General features: G+C 39.1%; 1 protein-coding gene across 7 annotated transcripts in view; it reads right to left on the bottom strand.

Annotated features, from left to right (window-relative positions):
- PDGFD (platelet derived growth factor D) overlaps positions 1–23885 on the bottom strand; it is a 145479-nt gene that overhangs the window by 26332 nt on the left and 95262 nt on the right. For 4 of the 7 annotated variants that reach the window (XM_083821650.1, XM_083821653.1, XM_083821649.1 and 1 more), the window contains 2 exons: positions 5696–5755; positions 684–885 (listed from right to left, as the gene is read on the bottom strand). In XM_083821650.1, coding sequence (XP_083677776.1) covers positions 684–885; positions 5696–5755 — 262 coding nt within the window. The remainder of the gene's footprint in view (positions 1–683; positions 886–5695; positions 5756–23885) is intronic. The other 3 variants (XM_083821655.1, XM_083821652.1, XM_083821654.1) reach the window with 1 other exon arrangement.

The raw sequence follows: 23885 nt of genomic DNA, 5'->3' as shown, positions 1-23885 counted from the left end.
CTAGGAAAATGACTCTTTAAATAGTGTTTCTTTATCAGTATGGGTTTCCTAGTTTACCATCTCTTTGCTCTGCCATTTGGTGGATTATTTGAACTAACAGAAGAAAACAAGAAACATAACCCAGAAATGCATGCTTTGCTCAATTACTAACAAAGATGTTAAACCATAGTAATGTTTGCCGCCAACAAAATGAAAAACTGTGAGATGCTCACATCCTAAAAAACCAGCTGCATATACAGGTGTCTGCACCAGATGCTTTCCTAAACACAATGTGATAAAAGTGATTATTTCTCACTCAACAGAGAACAATCCCAAAGCAGGGTATTTAACGGAGGATGATAGTGCAGGTAATTAGGAGCCCCATGCCTTACACATAAAGTAATGCTTAAGAAGGTGAAGCTGAGAACCATCTGCACTTTACACAAAGGCCTATGGTTGTGTTTGTGGATTTATCATAATGATAGGCAGTTTTCATACTGATTTCTCAGGTGAGATCCTACTCAGTCAGAAAATGATTAAGGATTAAATGACTTATTTGTAGTTGTAACAGGTGATAGCTTGTCCTATGGCCCCAAAAGGAAAATAGGCATCAGAATCTCATACTTGATCTAAAGACATTTCTGTGAGGAGTGAAGGAATAGCCTGGTTTTCCCCAAAAATTTATATATTATGTCTTTTCTTACCTTTGGACTTCCTGTCATGGTAGCTTCTGCCTCGATAGTGGTGGCCACTGTCTGTGTACAAATTCTCCAGATCTTCTTGCCAGGAGTCTGGATTAAAGTGTTTGAGCAGATCCTCCACTGTGTCAAATGCAGCAATGGTCTGATCCAGTGCTTCTGCTGTGAGCGTAGGGTCAGTCACTGATGGAGAGGGATAGGAGACCCCCTAAGAGTGACATACATCTCAGTGTACTTGGAATAAGTTACAACACCAATCAAAACAGTTGACAACATTATTGTCTTGTTTCTGACTGAAACAGGTACTTTGGGCCATCTTTTGAAGTCCTTCACTCGGTCAGGCTGTGTTATGCCTGCGTTTTATTTTGCAAGAAGCAAACAAACTCCTGATGAAATCCAGGAGGAGGTCTGGGGAGAGGCAGTACCACTACTGCTAGATTGTCCACTTTTGCTGTCCTCAAAGGACATGATGGTTTGCACACGTGCAAAGATATTGTGGAAATGCCTTTTGAAACCACTATGATGGCCATGATAAAAGAATGGAGGTGCGTTGTAGTGCTGGGGTGGTGCCTTCTCATCTCTGCCAGGTCTGTAGGTAAATCTGAAAGAGGCCGATCAGAAACCACAGCAGAGAAAGACAAAGGCAGCAACTTCTCTAGATTTTCTTTCCCTCCTTGGTCAGTTTGGACTACAAGTTTGGCTAGGTTAAAGACTTGAAAAGATGGCTCTTTATTCCCAAGAACGAAACCTGTTATGAAATATTGATGAATGTAAATTTTACCACCCTTTTACCAAAACCAAAAGTTACTTAAAAAGATGAAAACATGGTATTTGGATCTCAGCAATGTAGGAATGAATATTGGGATTACCAACAAAGTCATATCCTCACAACAATATCACAATACCATATGGAATATTATTTCTAAGCAGGAAGAGCCAAGTACCACATTCTGAGCACACTTTGTTCCCACTGAATTTGTCACACAACTTAACTTTGCAGAAAGACTGCGGTGATTTCATTTTTACTGGAATTAACTTTAAACATTTTTCATAATCATCAGTTAGAATCACAGTATTCAGAATCCTGATACCACATTTTTCCTTGTCCAAGCACAAAGCCTCATAATAACCGTGTAAAAGATGCACAAGAAAAACTGTTAATGCAGATCTGTTACTTTCTGAAGAAACACAATCAAAATAGCTGCTTTTGTCCAATAAAAAGCGTAATGTAACACGAGTGTTTTGTTTGGATTATTATTATTGTTATTATTTTTTAAGTTAAGACATTGGGGCAAAGCCCTGGAAAATGAAAGAACCCTTTTCTCTTCTGAAAATCTAGCTCTGAAGTAATGTAGCAGAAACATGCCATTTAAAATTAATGGCCCCCCAAAAATAGTTTTTTGCCTGATCTCCCAAGTAAATACATATGTTAAACCGTTAATCTTTGTGATTAACTTCACTCAGTTGGGTAGCAATGAAAGTCTCGACTCATCTAAGTGAAGTTACGTGCATGTTTGCAGGATTGTGTCCTTCAATGGTGGCTAAAATAGTTTCGAAGTAATAATCTTTTTGTCTTTTCCTGTTAGATATATCACAAAATTTACAATCCTTGATATTTTACTGCATATATTTGCTGAAAGTATGGACAGTCCAAATCATTGTTTCACAAGAAAGAGAAATTGAAAACATTACAATGGTGTGGTCAAGAAAGCATAGCTGCACTTTACTGCTTATTGCCAACAGCACAAGAAGATTCTGAGGGCCACTTGTGCCTGTAATGCCTCTACAATGCAGTTCTGAGACACAGTGCAGATGGCTCTAAAAATTCATGACCCACTAAAAGGGAAGGCATACCTCAAAGCATCTCTCCTGACTTCTAAGTGGCTCAGAGTAGAGACTGACAAAGAGACGGAAACCCCAAGAGATGAAAAGCTCACACCAGTAAAGTGAACACAGTGTTGTGATCTAAAACAATGCTGCAGGACGGACAGTGCTGTCGCTGAGCATGATGCAGTGTACTAATGCAGTCTTTGAGGTTACAAAAGAAAAATACTTTGAAATGCTACTTGTTTATTGAGGAGAGCTAACGGGAGCTCATGGTTGGTCTGTGACTGCAGCCCAACTGGGAAAGGCCAGCCCCTGGCTCCCTTTCTAAAGTGAGAGAGGGAGGGAAGAGGTGCAATGATGCTGAAGAAATAGCACAAAAAAATGGTCTGCTCTGACAACCCAGTGACAATCAGAAAGGAAATCCAAGCTTGTATGAGCATGCTGCTGTCCAGGGACCGCCCTGTGACATGGATACATCCCCCTTCTCAGCAGTTTAACTAAAGCCTATGTTTCTGAAACAAGAAGGAGGGGTTAACAGACATAGAATGGCAGACAACACAAGAGTTTTTTTCAGGTGTTCAACTGTGCTTTTCATAGCAGAACTGCAGGTCAGGCTGTGAATTTGTAAGGCATGTCAAACTAACACAGACAGCAGGGATTCCCCATTTTCTTTCAGTATAAAAGGCCTTACTCAAGAGATTTGCACAACCTAGTTCGCACACAGAAGAAAGCTTAACTTTTTTCATGGTGACAGCCAAATCAAGAGGAATTATTGCAACAGCTCAGATAACCTACTGGCAGCGACATCATGTGACAAGCCCAAAAGTAACTTCAAAGCTGCCAACCCAACTGCCTCTCTTTTGTCCTGCCAAGAACGAAACACTAGCTGCAGAAAAGCTTGGCTCATTGTAATCTGGCTTCTGAGATCGCATCCAAAGAGAGGGCAAGAAGCGGTGAATAGCGAAGATTTTCCATATAATGTACCTCTTCTACGTTTCTTAAAAACACTGAGCACATTTTTAATTTCATGAGATTTAAAGCTACCTTTCCTGTTAGTGCTCTTATCCATAATTTCTATTGCTTTTCCCCCATTCTTTTATATTTTCTATCTGTATTGTGAAGCTGGCAGGCTTTTCAATGTGCATCACAGTTATCTGTTGGTCATAATATCACTTCAGAAATAATGGAAGCTAAACCAATAAGGATAGAATTATTTATTTATTTAATTATTTTTATTTTTTTTTCTGGGTTGGCCATGCTGGGATCAGGGCAGAACTATTCGTTTTAGCTTTCTGAGAGAAAACAAGAAATATGGTTTTGTGTCTGATATAACCTCAGACAAGGAAGAAAGCATTTGCTCACCTTAAGTTTTCATTCTAAGCATTGCAAGTAATCCAGATCCTAAAATGGGTCTTAATGTTACCTGTGGGTTTCAGTAACAAAACACATCTGTCATGCTAACTTACTATCAGCAGAACAGTATGTCATCTTGCCAGCAACTGACAGGTCCAAGTTTGTCCTTCTGCCCCCTCAGAACCACAGCAGAATCACTAAACCTTTCTCACTTGAAGAATTTGCATGCTCTCAGACTTTTTGCCTTGATATTTTTGGGAAAAATTACTCAACCTCTCCACCTTATTTTCCCTGAGGATAAAAAAGGGCTAGTGGAGGAAATGCACACCAAGTGGAGGATGGTATTTTTAATTGGATTGCTGATGGCATGGCAAAAACAAAGAGACAGGAGTTCTGTTACTGGTTTAGCTGTAGGCTTCTTCATGACGGTGGCCATCAACATTCTACCTGTAATATTGGCACTGAACTTCCCTGCCTCTAATACATTAACAACAGTTTTTCAGAAAAGAGATGTAGAAGATAAAACATTTTTTTTTCAACCTGAAAAAATACTGGCTTATTTTTTGACATATTGTGACATTATGATGTTAAGGAGGATAATTATCATGGCGTTTACCATATACATGATCTCATTTTCATAGCTACCTGATGAGGGAGCCCTGAGCTTACATTTTCAAACATCAGTCTACCAAATTTTAAAACAAAATATTCTATCAGATATATATATATATATTTTCCAATTCTATGTTAGAACGAAAAATTAATTTGTGTCTTTTAGCAAAATAGTCTCTTAGTATCTCCTTCTTAGCATACCCAGTAGACCTCAGTCCTGCTAACATTGTTACTGAGGACTTTCAGCACAATTAATTCAAGTCTATCATAGCATTTTCATCAAGGACAAATGTCAGCTGCAAACTCAAGAGTAAATTCAGGTGAGATTGGCATAGACTCTTAATTTTGGCACTACAGAATTTTCTCTCTACTCATTGTCTGTCTTGGACACTAATCAGTAGAATTTACCCATATTTTATTTACTGTTCCTCCACTGGCAACTCCTCATAACTACTGTATCAAAGGTGCCATCAGTAAACTTTCATCCACAAATGCTCCAAACGTTGTCATTGGTCTCAAGTCTGCTTTGAGCACTTATGTGTTTGAGGAGTTTGTAAGACCTGTGACATGGTTTTGACCAGCCAGAATGGTGCACAGAAAAGGACTGTCCATAATATGAGATCTGATGATAACTTGCTATTCCCCACAATGTGGACCCAGAATACAAATTTACTTGAGAAATGTAGGAGGGGACAGATTTTTATCCAATGACACAAATCGAGTGTGATGAAAAGAAAAATAATTGTACACTGGCTTCCTTTTTTTTTTGTTTTTGTTTTTCTGAGTCACAATTCATTGATGAATATGGAAACTTTTAGATACAGTATTATATTACAAACACTTAAAAAATCTCATATCGACAATAAAAAGCTAAATCCCTTTTTCTACCAGCCTGCTATAAGTATGATCTTCTATTTAGGTCAAGACATTTTACCACTGAAAATCCTAAGGAGTTTGTATCTTGTATTTTCATCTTGACAAGATGAATTTGGAAGCAAGAAATGTTTCCCAATGGCTATCTCATGTGGTTACAACAGCTGATGGCGTATTTTGAATCTTTTCTCCTTAAAAACACAGTGGTTAAAAAGCATAAGTTTGTTAAACACTTATTTTATCCTCTGCCAAAGGTGAATACATGGCTTCTCTGTGTAGGTACCATAATAGTGATTTGGATTCATGCCATTCTATCAATCTATTTGTGGGCAAAATAGTAACAAGCTACTTACTGAGACAGAGCTTGTGACTGACTCCCAGTTGGTTTCTGAGGCTGCATGCTGGAAATCATCCTAAGGGGAAAAACCCACAGGAAAAATCACCGTTAAGGCAATGTCCTGAATTAACTATAGAACCTAAAATGTCTCAGCATTCAATGTCTGTCACCTTTTTGAACCCTATTCCATGAAAGAGGAATTGCCATGTATCATTCCTAAACCTTTCCACAGGATAATGCTACTTGTATTCAGGTTCCTCCCTTCTTGTTCTTTATAAATTAGCTCCTTGTAAGCTTGTTGAGGCAAGGCTAGGTATTATTATTGTTTGTAATATGTAATATGTTTTTCTTCGTAACAGGACCTAACTTCTAACAAGTATTAACCACCTCTGCATGTATACAATCAGAGTGTAATGCTGTTTCCCAAACTGACCCATTCTGGAAAGAATGTGGACATACCCTGGTATGTCATGGTGAAAAGCAGGGTAATGTAATCCGTTTGAAATGTAGTCCTAACATGACTGTACTGCTTTTGGTGCTTGTGCTGAGCAGGACTTGCTCATCTGTGCGGAGCACTGAATGGCACTATGCCCTTTATGTCAACAGCCACAGCCACAGTACATTCACATTAGAAGCGTCATATCACAAAACCCTGGGCTTTTATGATTAATTTGAGCATGGGCATAGGATCTATCTAATCTACCTTTGGACATCTACAAAGCAAACATCTAAGCTAGTCATTCTTTCAATTACAGTCAAGTAAGACTAGCATTTTTAGGCTGTAAATCACCTGATCTATTTTAGATGCCTAATTTGGGATGACAATAATCGGATCCTAAAAATGCTTTTTTTTTCCCTCTCCATTGTCTATAAAGGCAGCCCTGGGGTGATTAGAGTAGATACAGATTTCAACATTATAGATATTGACCTGTGGTCAGCTGAATACCAACTCGCTTGTCTGACCAGTGACGGGCAATCATTACTTAAATAATGAATAAACCATTTCTTTAATCTTTGGGCAGATTTACTTATTTCCAACTAGAATAATTAAACTAAGAAAAATGAAGGAAAAAGGCAACATTAGAGAATGTTTATTTAACATACACATGCAGAGAAATGCTAATGATCAGCAAGAATGGGCACATAAAGAAAGCAGACTGAAGTGATAGCGTACCAAGATTTTAGTTTCTAATGACAGAATTCATGATGAAAGTGTTTAAAGAAGAACGATCAATGCCTGGTCTCACTTTACACTGACTCAGTCTCTGCTATGTACTTTTTAAGTTGACAACTTAAAGGGAAAATGGAAGACTAAATAATCAGCTGGTGCTCTCAACACCACATTGGACCATACACATATGCACATGTTCATTATTTCTTATGAATGCAAAAGAGAAAATTGATCACATAATCTGAGAGATCAACAATAAATTTCTCCATTTGTCAAGAAAGAACAGAGCTGCTTTCAGATACAAACTTCATATACATGGTATTTACTGTTTTTCATTTGCTATAGAAAAATATTAAAATGCCCTAAAAGTCACAAGACTGTTTATTCATTATTGTTACTGTTTTTTTCTTCCTTAAAATGTTCATTTCTCAAACTTGTGGCTGCAAAACTGTAGTAATTTCTTTAATACTTAAGATTAGTAGAAATTAAGCAACCCCATCAAACTATACTGTCACTAAGTGATCACTGAAACTGCACGGCTATTAAAATGTTAATAATTACAGGGGTCATTTCTTCTAGGAGTACAGAAGCAAAATGTTATCTGTGAAAATTTTCCTGCAGGTATTTTATAAAGAGTAAACAGATCTACAAATGGTGTGATCAAATCATAAAAAATTCAGGAGTAGTGGGCTACCTTAGCCACATTCTCTACAAATTTGGTTGCCCAGTTATTGACAAGGCATGCTTTGATGTACATGGACATGGATTTTAAAAGCTCATGGATCCTCTGGTAGTAGTTGTCAGTTGCAAAATTTGGAAATCATTTCCTCTCTGTCATTAGCTTCCATTTACCACTTCCAGAAAAAAAGTGGCATTGAGTTCTGAAGCATTATTTTAAAGCAGAAACAATCTGCCTCATTGAATGCCTGGAGGAGACCACAGACAAGGAATAATTTTCTGTTTGAAGTGACGGTCCCCTTGTGTTCTCTAATTGTAGGCATCAAAACAGTTTCTTTAGTCTATGATTCTTCGAGATGTTTGATGCCAGGGAACCCCTCCAAAACCCTGAGATAGACATGTGTACCACCTGCTTCTTGGATCTCAAACCTGATGACTGCATATTTTGACTCTGTGATTATATTTCATCTGCATAAACTATTCATAACTAGATGGCTTTGTTCCACCATCACTTAAGGCAGCTGCAGTCATTCTTGGCTTCTTGGAGCTTTCAACCTCTACAGTTTGAAGATTATTATTATCTATGGCTTCTGCTTGCAGCTATTTCAAGTAATGATATCAAAGTGATTGTCATCATTGCAAAACCCTCTCCTCCTTCCTCACCTAACAGATCCTGAAGGACAAATCTATTTTCAGTGCTATCTATTCAGTTCAATTCAATTCATACTACCTTGTATATGGAATTGGCATATGATCACTTGGCTTTTCTTTTTCTTCTTTACTTAAAATTACATTAAAACTTTTAGTTAAAACATATAAAAGGTAACAACAAAAAACAACCACGTCTTTTTAAACTGAATACTGGAAAAACAGGGTGGCAATAATTTGGCTACACCACTCTGACAACAGTGCTTTCACTCGTACATGTGTCATGGTAATTTTACAACATTACACGAGACTTCAGCAAAGCAATGTATTTACTCTAAAAGCAGCAAAACTAGAGGCAAAGCCACAGGGCTTCCAATCATCTTCTGATAGAAGCTACTTTTATTGGAGAAAAATGACTTCCATACCTCAACTTCCAAAATTACACTGCAGCAAGCTAGTCTTCAGAGCTGAATATGTATGGACATTGACATATTTTTCGTGGCTCTGTTTCAGACAAAGATAAGCTACTCTCTCTCCTTCACAGACTGACCTTGTTTGCACCCTGTCTCTGACCATTATCTCATGAAGTGAGAGGGAGTCACAGGGAATACTTTGTTTAACCAGAAGCTTTCACAAGTGATGCATAATGGCCACTGCCAAGGATACATGAGCCTGTGGAGACAACACTGGCTGCTGAGGGAGATAGTTTGTGTGACCAGGGCTCTGTGACCTGCAGCAGCACAGAATCTGCAAGGCTTGAGCCATGGGGTTTGGCAGGGTCAGTGGGAACACGGAGACATGGGGAAGATGCCAGGGATGAGGCTGGGTCTGGGAAGATCGCCAGTTTGCGAAACATGGTGTCCATGACTCGCTTTGCTGCACCACAAATCCAGCAACACCTGAGTCCTCACAGCCATGCTGAGTTACTACCTGGTCCTCGATTTATGGACAAGAAGCACTTTATAATATTTCTGTGATTCTTGATTTTTTATACACTTTATCACTGTAGTCCAGCCTTTTGTTACCTTGGTGCTTGAGATCTTATGAGGCACAAAGCCTGGGATAGGCAATAACTGCCACAGGAAAGGCACAACACACTGGCAGCAATCCCTCCCATGAAAAGAAGAAACCCCAGATCTCTATAAGCTCCTCTCTGAAGTGCTTTTCATAATCTGCAGGCCCCAGGGGTAAATGGATTAGGCTTGCTAAAAGTTTGTTTACTTAAGGAAATTAAGGAACTAAGGAAACTAAGGAAAAATGAGCATAACAAAGGAAAAATGAGCTTAAAAATGCTGAAAGTTGAGCTCTGCCTATGTGCAGCTCAACTGTGGTACTTAGATGGCAGATCTCTAAACTACACAACAGAAGTTGCTTCTAGAGGTTTCCAGAGAAATAGGGCTAAGAGATGCACTGAGCCACCAAGCAGCTTCTGCAAAACTAAATCAGAGGTGAAATGGGGCATGCTCAAAGAGTTTCAGTGCAGAAACAAAAGGCAATCGTGATCTCCCACTAGAACTTAAAACTAAAGGGCTGGGACAGTGAAAGGTCTGTAAGAAAAACCTATTTACAAAACCTAATAAATAAACCTAAATAATAAACCTAATAAACCTAATAATAAACCTAAATAAAACCTAAAACCTAAAAAAAAAAAACTAATTACAAATTGAAGAAAAAGTGATGAAATTATCCTAACATTAAAATTAATAAAAGGAAAATCAATGGCGGCTGTTTTTGAACCATGGTCAATATGAATCTATTGCATTCAGAGTTGAGCACAGGTAGGTAGCTGATAAGCAGATAAGCTTGCAATTGTAGTTTGTAGATCAAATTACCCTAAGAAATTATAATAAGGGCATGAGTTTTTTTTCTTTTTTCCCTGTAACAAGCATTAGTACCAATGTTTCCTCTGAACACTGAAATTACAGATAATACATTTCAAATATTAGATTTTATATAGAAAGCAACAGGTATTTCAAGCAAATAAAGACACAAACTCAGAACACACTGTGTAACAGTGGCAAAAGGCAAAATAAAAGTCATGGTTGCATTAAAAATAATGCTGTGACAAATACTCAAGTTTGTACACTTCCACTGATTCACTATAATTTCCTATGCAGTGTACAGTGTACACTCCAATTTCTATTCTTAAAGACAAATAAAAAGATAGAGATGAACACTTTGAAATACCTTTTCCTTTTACCATAAGTTCAATCCATCACATTGCTAAGTTTCACTTTCCTAACAGAATGATATTTATTACCACCTGTCCTAAGGATGTTGAAAGATAACTGTTTTCCTACAGCAGGCTACTCAGTAGGAACTGATAGGCTGCATTTTTCTTATCTACTGCGATGGCCAAACCACCACTCTGTACAGTTCTAGTGACCAGGCTTTAAAATAAAAGATGTTGAATTTGGAAAACATGCAATACTGATTATTTGTAACGTGGAAATCATGCTGTGCAAAAGAACACTACACAGAGGGTGGTGTCTTTCAAGGTCAGAGCTAATATAATGTGGTCTCACCAGATAATGACATGTAGTTAGCTCAAGGGGCTGTTACCAATGTTAACACCTTTTTTTCTCTAGCAATGCAAACATTTAACAAAACTGGGTAGCTGTAATCCAAAGGCAGTAATAGTCAAACTGGAATTACAATCATATGTTACCACCAAGGGAAACTATTACTGGAACAAATAAGATATGAACAAATAACTTTAACCAGACTGACTTTTTTCTTTCTGTTTCTTGATGTAGCTGTATAAGGCACACCATCCACAACACCACTGCACTAAAGTCAGTAACAAAAGGTATGACAGCCACCAAAGTGTCTGATCCCAAACGTGACAGTATGATTCTTGCCCTTTAACAGAAGACATAAATTGAGATTCTGCAGCCCAATTGCCACTACGTATCTGAAGCTACAACCTTATCAATTATGACTAAGTTAACACTAGTGCAAAATGACAGATAAAATCACTCTTGATTTGTTCTGACACATTTACTAGTTACTGAACAGAAAGAACAAGATACTTAAAATTTCAAAAGTGTAAGGCTGTAATAATGATTTAGGTTAAATGCAGTTTGATACATTTAAAGTCAAAGTAAAACTGAAGCAGGAAAATACATTTAATAAAAGTTGTGTTCAGTCAATACTTGTCTTCATCCTTCACCTTGTTTTGGAATCCGGCGTTGCTGGGTGCCTAGTGTGAGAGTGCCCAAGACACTGACATTTAAATGATCTCTCTAAAAGGTCACATAATACTTTTTGAAATGAGACAATAGCTGTGTCTTTGAAAAATCAGATGTCATCTAGCATTAAAGTGCCCACGAGCACCCCATCTGATGCATAGACCCACGAGGGCACAGGACTTCATCACTAAACTGTGCAAAGCATGCATTAGCTTTAATTTTTCCTCTTATCATACAGGTCTGTCTTCAAATCTCTATATACATGGGATTCTGCCTGTTAATAGCTATTCTGGTGCATACTGTAGCTAAGCAATTGCAAACAAGATATAAATCAACCACCATTCATTACAAATAATCTGTAGTCCCATTTTTACCAGAATAGCAAATTCTACCTGTGAATTTAAACACCAGGACACACAGCTTGAAATAATCTGTCAAGTCATCACTTCCAAACGTTAATTATTTCAGGCAACTCCATCATCATAAGAAGCTCACTGTCCATTTTGAACCTAGTTAGGTTTTCTTTCCTCCTTCAAGTTCCTCAGATTGGATGGCTGTTTCCAAGCTAAATTTATCTTTATTGCGCTTATGTAAGCGCCAGCTTTGTCCTTTTCTTCCTCTCCTGAGTGTTCTTCTTGCAGTGCTTCTGAAGAGATGTTATATCTCCTCTCAGCATCCGTTTTATTACACTAAGCAAGCCAAGTTGTCTTGGCCCTCAGTGAGAAATGTCCTCTCTTCCCTCAGCTGTCCTGTAGCTGTTCCCTGAGCCCAGCCCAAGAAAGATGTGTTTGTTCTGTACCATGAGGATGAAACTGTACAAAGTATCCCAGAAAAGTGTACACAGTAGTACTCAGAACTTTTCTGTACACAGATAAGTTACACAGAAAGTGAAATTACTGCCTCCTTGGTACTTCTATGCCTATTACACACGGAAACTCTCTTTTTTTTGCTCTATGCTAACCAGTGAGACATCATTTCATAGCAAATGTTTTTAGTATTAATCTCTACCTGAATGACCTCTGGTTTCTTTTACTTATTTATTTATTTATTTGTTTGTTTGTTTGTTTATTTTTGTATGGCTGCATTTCACTGCAAACCGGTCCTCTGGTGTTCAAGGTCAACCAGTTTTCGTCCCTGATATTCTGACTTTCCCATTTCTGGGCAATGCACTTCAGCTCTGCGTGTGCTGCAAAATTCATTAAAATTCTACTGTGACAGGCTAGGCTCTGGTCCCTACGAAAAACCCAGAATAAAACCGATCATAAGGCCAACCCTTTAGAAAGTCCCTTTAGCAAGCTCTCCCTGGTGGGTTCCCCCCTCTTGCATCACAGCATACTGCTTCCTCTTTGCCTTGTGGCACTGTTTTTAATTGCCATCTCCTCCGGCTAAGTGACTGCTTCCTGTGTGGCACAGGTGAGGGGCTCTTCTGCAGTCCGGTTACATTTGCCATACAGAACTTCCTTCTTCTCAGACTATTCTTCAAACCTCCCATGAGCTCCTTTGATAAACAGATACATTTTTTTCCTCCTATTTTCCTGTACTTTTAACTACCTGTTCTGGTGACAAGTGCCCTGTAAGCTTTCTAGGTCAGACTAATGAGCGTGCAGCGGCCCAGCCACTCTCCTTCTATTGATGTTATATACCTTTATTGCACTCGCTATTTCCCCGTGATGCCTGCTTCACCTTATTGCCTCTAGGGATAAAACCCAGGTGCATGAAGCTAACAGCAGCGTTGCACTCTGCTTCCTATACATTTATTTCTATGATATAGAAAGAGACTTGCTTCCGGCAGTGACTCTGTGCCTTGTGCAGGTGGTCTGCGATGCCCAGCTCTTGGCAGTGACAACTGAGGGTGCTGAAAGCGATCTGTCTCCTTGCTCACCTCGGGTTGGTGTCTAAGTGCCCTGGGCCACAACACTGGCACAGTTTTAAGAGCTTGCTGGTCCCCCTCCAATACCCCGTGCAGCAAGGTGGACAAGAACCTGGGAGCAGCGACCCCAGGAGACAGAAATGTCCAACTTGGAGGCCAGTGCCCTTGAGAGGACCTTGGGGAACTTCCATCATGCTGACTGGCAGGTTTCATGGAAGCAGCCTCTCTGGTAAGAGGTGAATTTGCCCCAAGCAAAACTGAGAAAGCTGACACTTCACTTGCCCTGTGGTGTCCTGGTGAGCAAAAAAGTCCTTCAGACTTAACAGAAGGCAGTGACAGCTGGTTATTACGGGCCCTCAATGTTGGCGTGACTCACAACAAAAGGTAAGGTACTGAGAGGCCCTGGTACTAGGGTTAGAAGGAAAAATATTGACAGAAGACCTCCTAGGAGACAACTATTCATTTTGTGTCTTCTTCCCACTTGGGTTTCTACCTGTGTTTATAGATACATTCCAGTATACAGTACATATATAGTACATTCTATCATCAGTGGAAAATAATCATTAACAAAGACAGCCTAATTTCTTTTAATATTCCAAATTTTCTGTTGTTCTATTAGGTGGATCTGCAAAGTGCTCTGACATGCACACTCACATTTTCAAATGAGGTTTGGGAGAAACACAGAAGGAACAGTAATAATAATGAAAAACTCCAATGGAGCTAAGCAAATTTAATTCCAAAGCTGAGGACACAATGTAAAAGGTACCAGTAAGGGACATAAGCTGTCCTAGCAGCAATCCCAGCCTATTGATTTTTTGTGAAGGATCCATTTGTTTTTGAGCTTTCTCCCGGAGGATGCCATTTAATTCTGCAGTAAGCATGCAGCAAGAGCATGTGTCGTGCTTCACAGATAATGCAAAGCAAAACAATTTGTTCACCCTTCTGCTTTAACTGGAAGGCATTGCATTTTTTTAGGACAACAAGAAAGGACTGCTATATAAAGTTTCTAAGATGATAACAATAATCAAGTAAGAACAAATAATCTCTGAAGAATACAAGAACCAGTTTCTCTTAGCTTTTCCAGATTTTTGATGGGATCAAAAGCAGTTGATTTATTTCAAACAGCAAGGGATACTGCTTATGGGGAATTTCTTTTAATTTAAGAAAAATAAAACTATTCAGACTGGGCTTCCAGTCCCAAATCTATTCCTACAAAATGGCACTGCTGTTCAAGCTAAATACAACTACTTTAGGAAGAATCACGTCTCTCATTTCTTTTATGCACTACTTTTCTGAACTTTAATTATAGGTAAGACTATGAATGAAGACCAGAAAAAAAGAAGACATCTTACATTTGCCTCATTGTAAATGATCTTACTGAACTGACTGGTGTTATCAGTTTTGGGATTGCTTTACCAAAATCCAGTCTGGGAAATGCTCATGAACAACGAACTGAGATAATGGTCTCCAGAGCAGGAAGGTGTGTACTAGCTCAGAATTAGTGCTTGACACAATTTTATTTAAGTTCAAACTGACTACAAGCGTAACCAAATAGACCAAGGATGGCTGTAGAATTAAAATAGGCTAAATATTTTTAAAGCAATAAAAATCAAGGGGAAGGGTTTATTTCAGTTTAACACTAATGACCTATAAAATGTCACAGAAATTGAAGCTGGAAAAAAAACATTAGAAGTTGGAAAAAAAATAAATTAGGAGTTTTAGACATCATTTAATACAAAGAAATATGCTGGGACTACAAGAGGTCAGAAGCAGAGGCAGGAAAGAAAAATAAGCTTTCATTTAGAAGAATGTAAATGGAAAAAAAGGTCCAAACCAGAAACTCTATTTGATGGCACAGACAGACTCAGAAAGGAGCTAGTGCCAAGAGACTGTGCTTAGAAAAGGGGAAAAATATGAAACTAATCTGCAAGCAATGCGGTGGCAAGGCATGCAAGGCAACTTCTACCTGCGCACATGCACAGGGATATTGCTGAGGGCATGGGGAGGAGGGTCTCCCAAAACCAACAAAAACAAATCACAGCCTCCCAGGGGTCCCAGGGCAGAGGTAGATCCTCTCCTCACTGCTGGGGCTGTGTGTGAACACCTGCACCACTTCACCGCCTTCCATGGGGGCAGCCAGGGCTGTGCTCTGAAGAGCGTAAGGTCTGTGGGTGCAGGTGACTTCGCTAGAAACTGAAGATACGTATTCTCCACATAACAGGCACAACCCATTTGTTTTAAGCATTCTGTGATATCACTATCAATGAAAATTGCAAGAGATAGCTTCATACCCTATCTCTGAAGACACTAAGGTGGCACCAAGCCCATGCCATCATGGCCTTGCAGTGCTGGTCTGAGCAGGCCAGGTTTTTGGGCTCTCCACCTCCTTCAGCAATGCAGGCTTGCAAGAAGAAAACACTGTGAGAGTGCTCTCGTACACTCCACCAGAAAACTTTGATCTGTGGTTCAGAAAGCATGAGTCTTTCCCAAACTATCGTCTGTTGAGCTTTCATTGATGGTTTTAATACAGCTCTCCCATCCGTCCTTTCTATTCTTCAGGATGACAAACCCTCCTGAACAGCCACTGTTCCACCAGAAGATAAGCATCTTTGCAAACCTCCAGATGTCACCTGCTGGCATCACAAGCATTTTCTCTGTTTTTAACCTATTTCTTAACGCACCTGGAAAATGTGCCCCAAGCAGCACTGAGCTAACAATGCCAGTGGACAAGGTTGCTGCTAAGGTGGCAAAGCAGGGTGTTTACTTTCACATATTTGTGAAGGAGATAAATTATATATAAAGGAAGTGGAGTGTCCTATTTTCTGCTTACTTATATTATTTGTCCTGACTGCTCTTTGTTTTTATTTATTTTTTCCATCAGAATTTAATAATGCTACATCTTCTGCACAAAATAATGCATATGCAGAAAAGGTGGGGGGCGGAGGGGTGGAGGGGGAGGCCTGAATGAGAATGTGACTAATATATCCAGACTCTGCTAATCATGATCATAAGAAAAGCACGGAAAACCTTGTTTTCATCATGTGTGCCTAATGGGCAGGACCTCAGATATATACTATGAGGCACATTTTGAAATGAGAATGTCATTTCCAGACAGGTGAAAAAAAATTACCTCATCTGTAAAAACAGCAATTGATATCTTCTTGGTGTAGATACGAATACCTGCAGAGCATTTCCAATTTCTATATACTTCTAGAGAAAGCAAAGCTTTCAGCAGTGCATTTCCATCATTAGCAGCCTCTTTAGCATATAACTCAATCCACACGGGGCAGTCAGACTACCTGTCCTCACTGCAACTGGGTTCTTCAGAACACTTTTTCATTTCAAGATTCTCAGCCAGACCTCAGAGTGAGAAAAATATTTGTGGTCCAAAGCTTGTTGTTTTACCCTGCTTTGCAGCCTGATTCTGTTCAGGCCACTTTCCCACTTTTAAGGGTTTGTTTGTTCTTTATATACTTTTTTCAAAGATAAGATTATGTTTTAAAATTACCCATGGGTCTTCAAACACTGGACCCCCACGGCTCACAGATGCCATGAGCTGTCACTCACAGTGAAGGCAAAATGAAAGAAAAGACCAATCTCCATGTAAGAACTTTCAGACAACATCTACATTAGTACATGAAATGAGAAAGAGATCAGTAAGGTGTGGTATGATTCATGTCCAAGGACATAACGATGACCCTGCAAAACAGAGTGGCAACTGCAAACTGCATATTAGAAATGGCCCAGGGTCCATGCTAGCTCTGAAACTGACCATGCTAAAAATGGGAGACTGCAAACAACCTTGTGTCTATGCTTTGGCTCACACCTAACGTTTTCAATTTACTAGTACATCACTTTGCTGACAATGTGGGATACATAGACTTCTTTATTAGAGAGTCTGATCCTGCATATAAAGAGTCAGATCCTGCAAGAGCTTGTATTTATGCTTCATTATATGACTGATGGGTAGACTTCAATGGTGCACAGTATCAAGAACATGCAATGAGAAAATATGTGGCCTGATTTCTACAGCTGAAGGAAACTTTCATTACAGAATGTTTTTTACTGTACATCACCCAAGAAATACATCAGGGTATAAATATTGATTGAAAATAAGCATTTATATAGCTGCCAAGATTGGAAGTACAAAAAAAAAAAAAAAAGGCTTCTGCAACTTAAGAACAGAAGGGGACCTGGAAAATAAGTTTTGCCTTCCACAAAACATCAAACTGTGTATTTAAAAAATTTTCTCAAACAAAAGCAATTAAAATGAAAAAACAAAAACAAAAACAAAAACAAAAAACATCTGTTGTCAAGGTTCACATAAAAGCTGGATGTTACTTGATTCTGCTGAAATGATCTGGTAACAAGATACAAAATATTTTTTGATCTGGCCCTGTGCAGTTACTGGTCAGATCTTCTCTAATTAGGCATTGACTGGTCATCAAACCAGTAAAGAAGAAACAAAATAAAACAAAACAAATAATCAACCCCAAACAGCATTTTCCATGGTATTACAAAAGACAGGAAATAGGATAGACCTTCGGCATGGCATGTATGTCCAAAGTCAGTTTAGCTTGGATAGAAATGCATGGGTTGAAAGACAGACAGGGGCTTGTAGGCAAAGAACTATGATAACAACCTAGGCACTTGGTTTGAGGAGATGTTTCATTCAGTAGCACAGAGCTCAGCACCAGGCAGGGGTTTATTTTATGTAGCAGTGTCATTTAGCCCCAAATTTTCTTGTAAGAGTTATCCTATCAAGTTTAAAGTGACAAGAACCCTGCAACCAATAAAAGGTGAGTGTGAATACGCATGTGTAAGGGAAAAACAGAAACACTCTGTGACGTATCTGTCATCTGTGTTACTATGAAGACATGCATGGACTTTATAAAGTGCTCAGAGCAAAACAGAAGGCTGTAAATTTAATAAAGATGTAAGCATAAAAAATCCAAATCAGATTTATACAGTGCCATGACTGTCTTTGGAAATATGGTGCTGAGCATGAAGGTCATTTAAGCTAGAAGCAATGTGCTGAGCAAAGAACAGTGCAGGTTTGTAAGCACACAGCCTTCTCCAGCATGGGGAAAGGACCTTTTCTGATGACCTGTGCCTGGAATTGCAGAGTCAGATTAAGACTAAAAATTGTTAAAAGGAAGTGTAGAGATCACAAGAGCTCTGATTATGACGCATCCCAAGGAGGAGAGGGATGAGAATAGCTACCAGACCAGCCTTTTCTCAGATGCAAAACCATCTGCTAGAAGTAAAAAGCTCGGTGGCTTGTCATGCTCTGAGGCTGAGGTTTGCTCTTTCATCTTCCTGGTTTGGAAGCTGGAACTGCTGTTCTCCATTTTGTAGTCATACAACTTCTTAAACTAGAGGGTATCTCAGGTAAGACTGGCACACGCACACACACAAACATGAACATCCAGACAAAACAGCGTAGCTGACAAACCCCTTTGTTTAGCAATCTCCATTTGGCAATGCAGCCCACCTAACTGGTACTGAATCCCAGACTGCAAACAGGAACACAAGGTTCCTCTGTAGCATCTTGTAGAAGTTAATCTCATGACATTTCACAAAGGATTGCTGTGTCTGTGTTGAAGGTGGGAAAACCTGTGGCTGGGAGAAGGCAGCCTGAGGCATCGGGGCAGGCAGCTTCTGTGGAGCCTGGCCCAGAGCTGCTGCTTTGAGGCTCGTGCCCTCCCTAAGGGCAGGAGGCTGCATTCAGTCCTGCTGGCAAGGCAGAAATGGGCATGGCCATCTTTGTGAGGGCATGGAAAAGTCATAAATACTATCCTGACCCAGCAAGGGGAAAGTTCACCCTGGAAAAATGCACCCTAATGTCTTCCTAATTACATGCTGAGTGGAAGGAGGCACCTAGGAAACTTGGGAGCTCAGAGACAGACTGCACTGACAGAGGAAAACGTGTTAAAAGACACGTTCCCAGAGTTAGGGCAACCAAGCCACTGTCATATAGCCCTGCCTAAGCACGGTACCTTGGCAGGTGACACTATCCTCCTACACAAACCTGGTAACACGATCCTCCAGATTCATTTCCCTTCACTACCAGAGACGTTATAAAAAGCTGAGAAACTGTGGGGGAGTTTTGAAAAGAACATCAAAAAACTTCTGTGGGAAATGCATTGCCTGAATTTTTGGGGAAAGATTAAAAGCTAAGTATGGACTTTATTGCTTGACTAAGCAATAAACAAGGAAGTGTGAAAGCACTCTACAAAGATCTGAAGCAGATAGACACCCACGACAAAGAGAACAGACTTCTTTATCAAAAATTAGAAAGGAATGTAATTGCATTCAATGGTATTGCACTAAAAGAGGGGAAATTAAAACTGATTATGAAAGAAAAAATGTCTTTCTGACAGTGATTTATTAGTCTATGGTTTAATCTCCCAAGAGGTATGCTCCTGTGCTTGTTAAATTTAAAAATGGTACCAGATGAACAACCAGTACACTTACAAAGCAGAAAAATCTTGTCCTTAGAGAAAAATGGGCTGAATGACTTCATATCTTTAAATTTTCAGATTGTATATTTTACTGCATTACACATACTGAATAATAATAATAAAAAAAGCCTCCAGCCCTTACTAAATGTAGGCTTGGAAACCTTAAAACAAATGAATTATCATTTGATCCAGCGTTGTAAGTATTTTCCAGTGGTTACAGCTGTTGCAACAAACAAGGCAAAGATTTATTCTGTAAGCAATTAAACACGCATTATACACAATGCATTGTTTCCCCTGGCTTGCCAAGAATGACAAAAACGTGAACTGTTCTAAGCTTGAAACAGACCCTGCAATGCAAACTTGGGCTAGAACAGTACAAGAGCAGGATTGGGCTGCCAGGCTTTGTAAGATAACATTGACACATGGTTGAATAAATAAAATTGGTGTAATACAGAACATGAAGTTGAGCCTAGGAACCCACCTCTATGAAACTGTGAAGACATGCAGTTCTTGTTTTGATTTAAAAGACAACTGCAACCAACACTTGCTGTGAAGGGTTTTCACAGGTTCTTCAGTGTAGGTTGGAGGTCTAGCACATTTCAATTCACCAGTCACTTTCTCTGGAACTCAGTCAGAAGAAAAACCTAAAAGCAGACTAACTTCCCATTCTCCGCCACAATCAGCCCACACTGAAGATAAACTGCACCTTTACCTTTTGTGCAAAAGCAGAGCAGAGACTACTCAGTAGGAAACAAGGTCTGGAAGAAAAGGCCATTCCCTCTTCCCTTGCAGCCACGGTGGAAGGATGGACAAGCCTTGCCACACCAATGCACCAGGAGTTACTTAACACCTCTTTGCAGCATTGCTACAGAAGCTTAGTGCCTAATCAACCTCTTTACAGAATCAAACATGACATCTCTCTTCTCCCTACAAATTTGTCATCTAGAATTAGATTTCTATAAAAAACCCTTCATACAAAGAAAATAAAAGGTAAGCTCTTAATATATTATTGTAATTCCACATGCTAACATTCTTCAGCTGTTGCTAAAGCAGAGTTAAAGGGCAGAATATGGATTTTCAGAGCCAGCATTATGTCCTCAAGTCCTCAACAAGTGCTATTTTTCAACCAAACAGCTAATGTGATGGACAGCTTAATAAGTGCTATTAAAAAAGTTTGATAGTGTAAAGTCACCTCATGTTCATACACACTGAGATGTAGTCTGGGGTAAATGTGGGATAACAACTGGATTTAACCTTCCTCCTTAGCGTAGACACAGAGAGGTCCACTGACAGAGTATCCGTGGCACGTCAATTTGCTAATATATTTCCTATCTGTCCTTGTAGTGCTCTCCTAATGGTCAGCTCTACAATGGACTTTATCTGCAAGGTCTTTCCTAGAAGACTCGATGTCTTCCAGTAGGAGCTGCACTGAGACTAGAATGGGTCTGTTCCTATTACAGTATTGAAACATCAAGTCCAAGCTATTGATATTTTCTGTTTGGTTACACAGACACAGGAAGCCAGGACAGGGAACAGGATGGCCTTTACCCTCTCCCATGGCACAGTAAATTTACCCTTTCATTTTATGCATTACGGTTTTCAATGCTGGAGCATTGCTAGCTTTCTGCTAGCTATACATGCTTATTGTTGATTAAGAATATTGTTTTATGGACACCCTGAAAAACCTTTCCAACATATGGTGTAGATAATATGACTGATTTTAAATCTGGCAAGCCAGGAACCATAAATCCTTTTGAAAACTAATTGATTTGCCTAGAACAGTTTTAGTACAGAAATGTTTTGAATACCCTCCATACATTTTTTTTATGTGCCACTCATTCACAAGTATTCCAGATAGTTAGGAATCATTGATTTATTTCTCTCATTGTCAATAGTTATTTAGGATCTTTCCAATAAGTTTTGGGATGAGTTTCATTTCCTACTTGTCCAATAGCACAGTTTTGCCACTGACTGGTAAATCATGAACTCTCTTACTGGAAGTCAATTTGTGTTTGTGTTCCTCCATAGATTTATTTAACAGGGATTGCTTGACCCTAACTGACATTTGAAAAGCAAGGAAAAGATTATCTTTCATATTGTTTGTTTGGTTTTGTTTTGTTTTTAACTTCCACAGCTATGTTAGGGCTATAAACTGATTATGAACTGGGAAGCACCACAGACATGTAGGCTGAGACGGGACAGACAACCCATCATGAATTTTCATGTGTTCTTGCACTTGGCCAACTGCACTAGCAAGATCATGGCCCACAGCTATTTAACAGGTTCACTTTATTCATTTAATAAAAAAACAAAGCCACCATTCTGTTGGTGTCAGAAAACCGCCAACAACTGCAACAAACCTGCTCCCCTTATTCTTTATTCTTACACTCTATGTAGTTGTTTAATCCCACTACTAACATGGTTGTGTGCTTCTTGCAATTTTCATCTTTCAGTTTGCTTCTGTAATATTTTCCAAGAAATCAAGTTGATGCTGAATAAGGCTTTTGATAACTACCACAAAAATAAACTTTTTTTTTTCTTTCTTGCACAACATAGTACCATCTTGTACTGCACGTTAGTCTTTTTCTGTTCTCATCTTTGTAACTCTAACTTACCTTAGAAAAGTAGGAATTTCCTCTTTGGGTCACTAACTTCCTCAGGAATTCTTAAAACAGTTAAGTACTGCTAACAGGAAATGCAATTCTTCAAAACCTAAAGCTGTTCCAAATAAGCAATGCCTTTAAAGTCTTGTTAAAGTCTATTATTTGGGACAGGATACTGGGTTTGAAAATAACATGCTTGTGTTTGTGTAATCCTTTGAAGTTGTAATGTGCTACATTTTCTTGTCCTTGACCATGGCCACGAGTTTGGTGAATTTTCAAACAGTGTATAACACATTATTTGATTAAAGATGTAGCATTTTCAGCAGGAATTGGACATCGACAGGATTGCTGTTATGTTAAGACAGATTGATGACAACATCCTGCAAGGGAGCCACATTTTAACTGAGCTGTCAACAATTCAGAGACGAAGAAGAACAAATGGCCAGTTCTCCACCATGCAGTTCAAACAACAAAACTGCCAGACACATGCTTGCAGCTGGGAAAACACAGACGCTAAGGTCTATTTTGTTTTCTGATTAAAACAATTGTCTTATCAGCTGAAGTCTGAAAGATTCCAGTAACTTCTGTGTACTTACTGGGCCTCACTTCTCATTTTGGTATCTTCCTTGCCAGAAGGTTTGTATTTCCCTGGCTGTAATTGAATTTCTCACCCATGCTTCTGGCTGACTCTTTTCACCTTTGATACATCCCCAAATCCAGACCTACTACTCCTAAACTTCACAGTCAGGTTTTGCTAAAAGAAGCTGATGTACTGGAATTGCCCTATTTTTGCTTTGTTTTCTAGACTCAGTCTTTCCTACTTCATGATATATTGGGTTTACGTTTTAGTCTTCTTCTCCAAATCATGCCACAATTCGTCTGATTTCACAAATCCCCTTGATTCCCTTGTTGTAAGTGTTTCCTTAATTTCCATTCTCCCTTCTTCAGTCCAACTGAAACTGCTTTAATCTTGCTGTAATAACCAAGTGACACTTGGATATCTTCCTGGTAAAGACGGAAGGTTTCTTCTTGCTTATCTTTCATGATGTAACTGCTTAGTTTGAGATTGTCAGTCATTTGGATTTTTTATTTGTTCTTAAACTTTCAAGAATCTGCTTGTTTGGGTCTTCTGCCTCTCTAACCATTGCCTTTTGACATTTTTGCTGCCCTCTCTCTCTCTGTGGACTTACCTCTTTGGCTGTATGTGTTTCCTAGATGCAAATGTTGGAATGAATCTTTTAATTAGGAACTTTAGCTGCCCCTGGAGCAGACAATGCTGCTGTGAAAGTGTCTGTCCAGACGTGCCTTATCAACCCAGGTATGTCAGCATCCTTTTTGTTGAGCTATCTGACTTCCAGTGTTGCTTCTTTTGTAACCTTCACTACCTTTTATTCTGCTCTGAGTACTAAGAGAACTGGAACATTCCTGCACACTGCTTCCTTTCTTCATCAAACCTGCTGAAGGACAGATTAGGTCTGTGAGATGAATTAAGCAGCAGATTGAGGCTTGCTAGGTACTTGGGAATCTTCATTAAATGGAAAGTATTGCTTCTTCTCATATGAAATTATTCTGAGATGTTCA

Source organism: Anser anser, assembly GCF_964211835.1.
Source record: "Anser anser genome assembly, chromosome: 1".
Classification (NCBI taxonomy): domain Eukaryota; kingdom Metazoa; phylum Chordata; class Aves; order Anseriformes; family Anatidae; genus Anser; species Anser anser.
The sequence above is the reverse complement of the archived record's forward strand: the minus strand, read 5'-3'. Positions and strand labels throughout refer to the sequence as shown.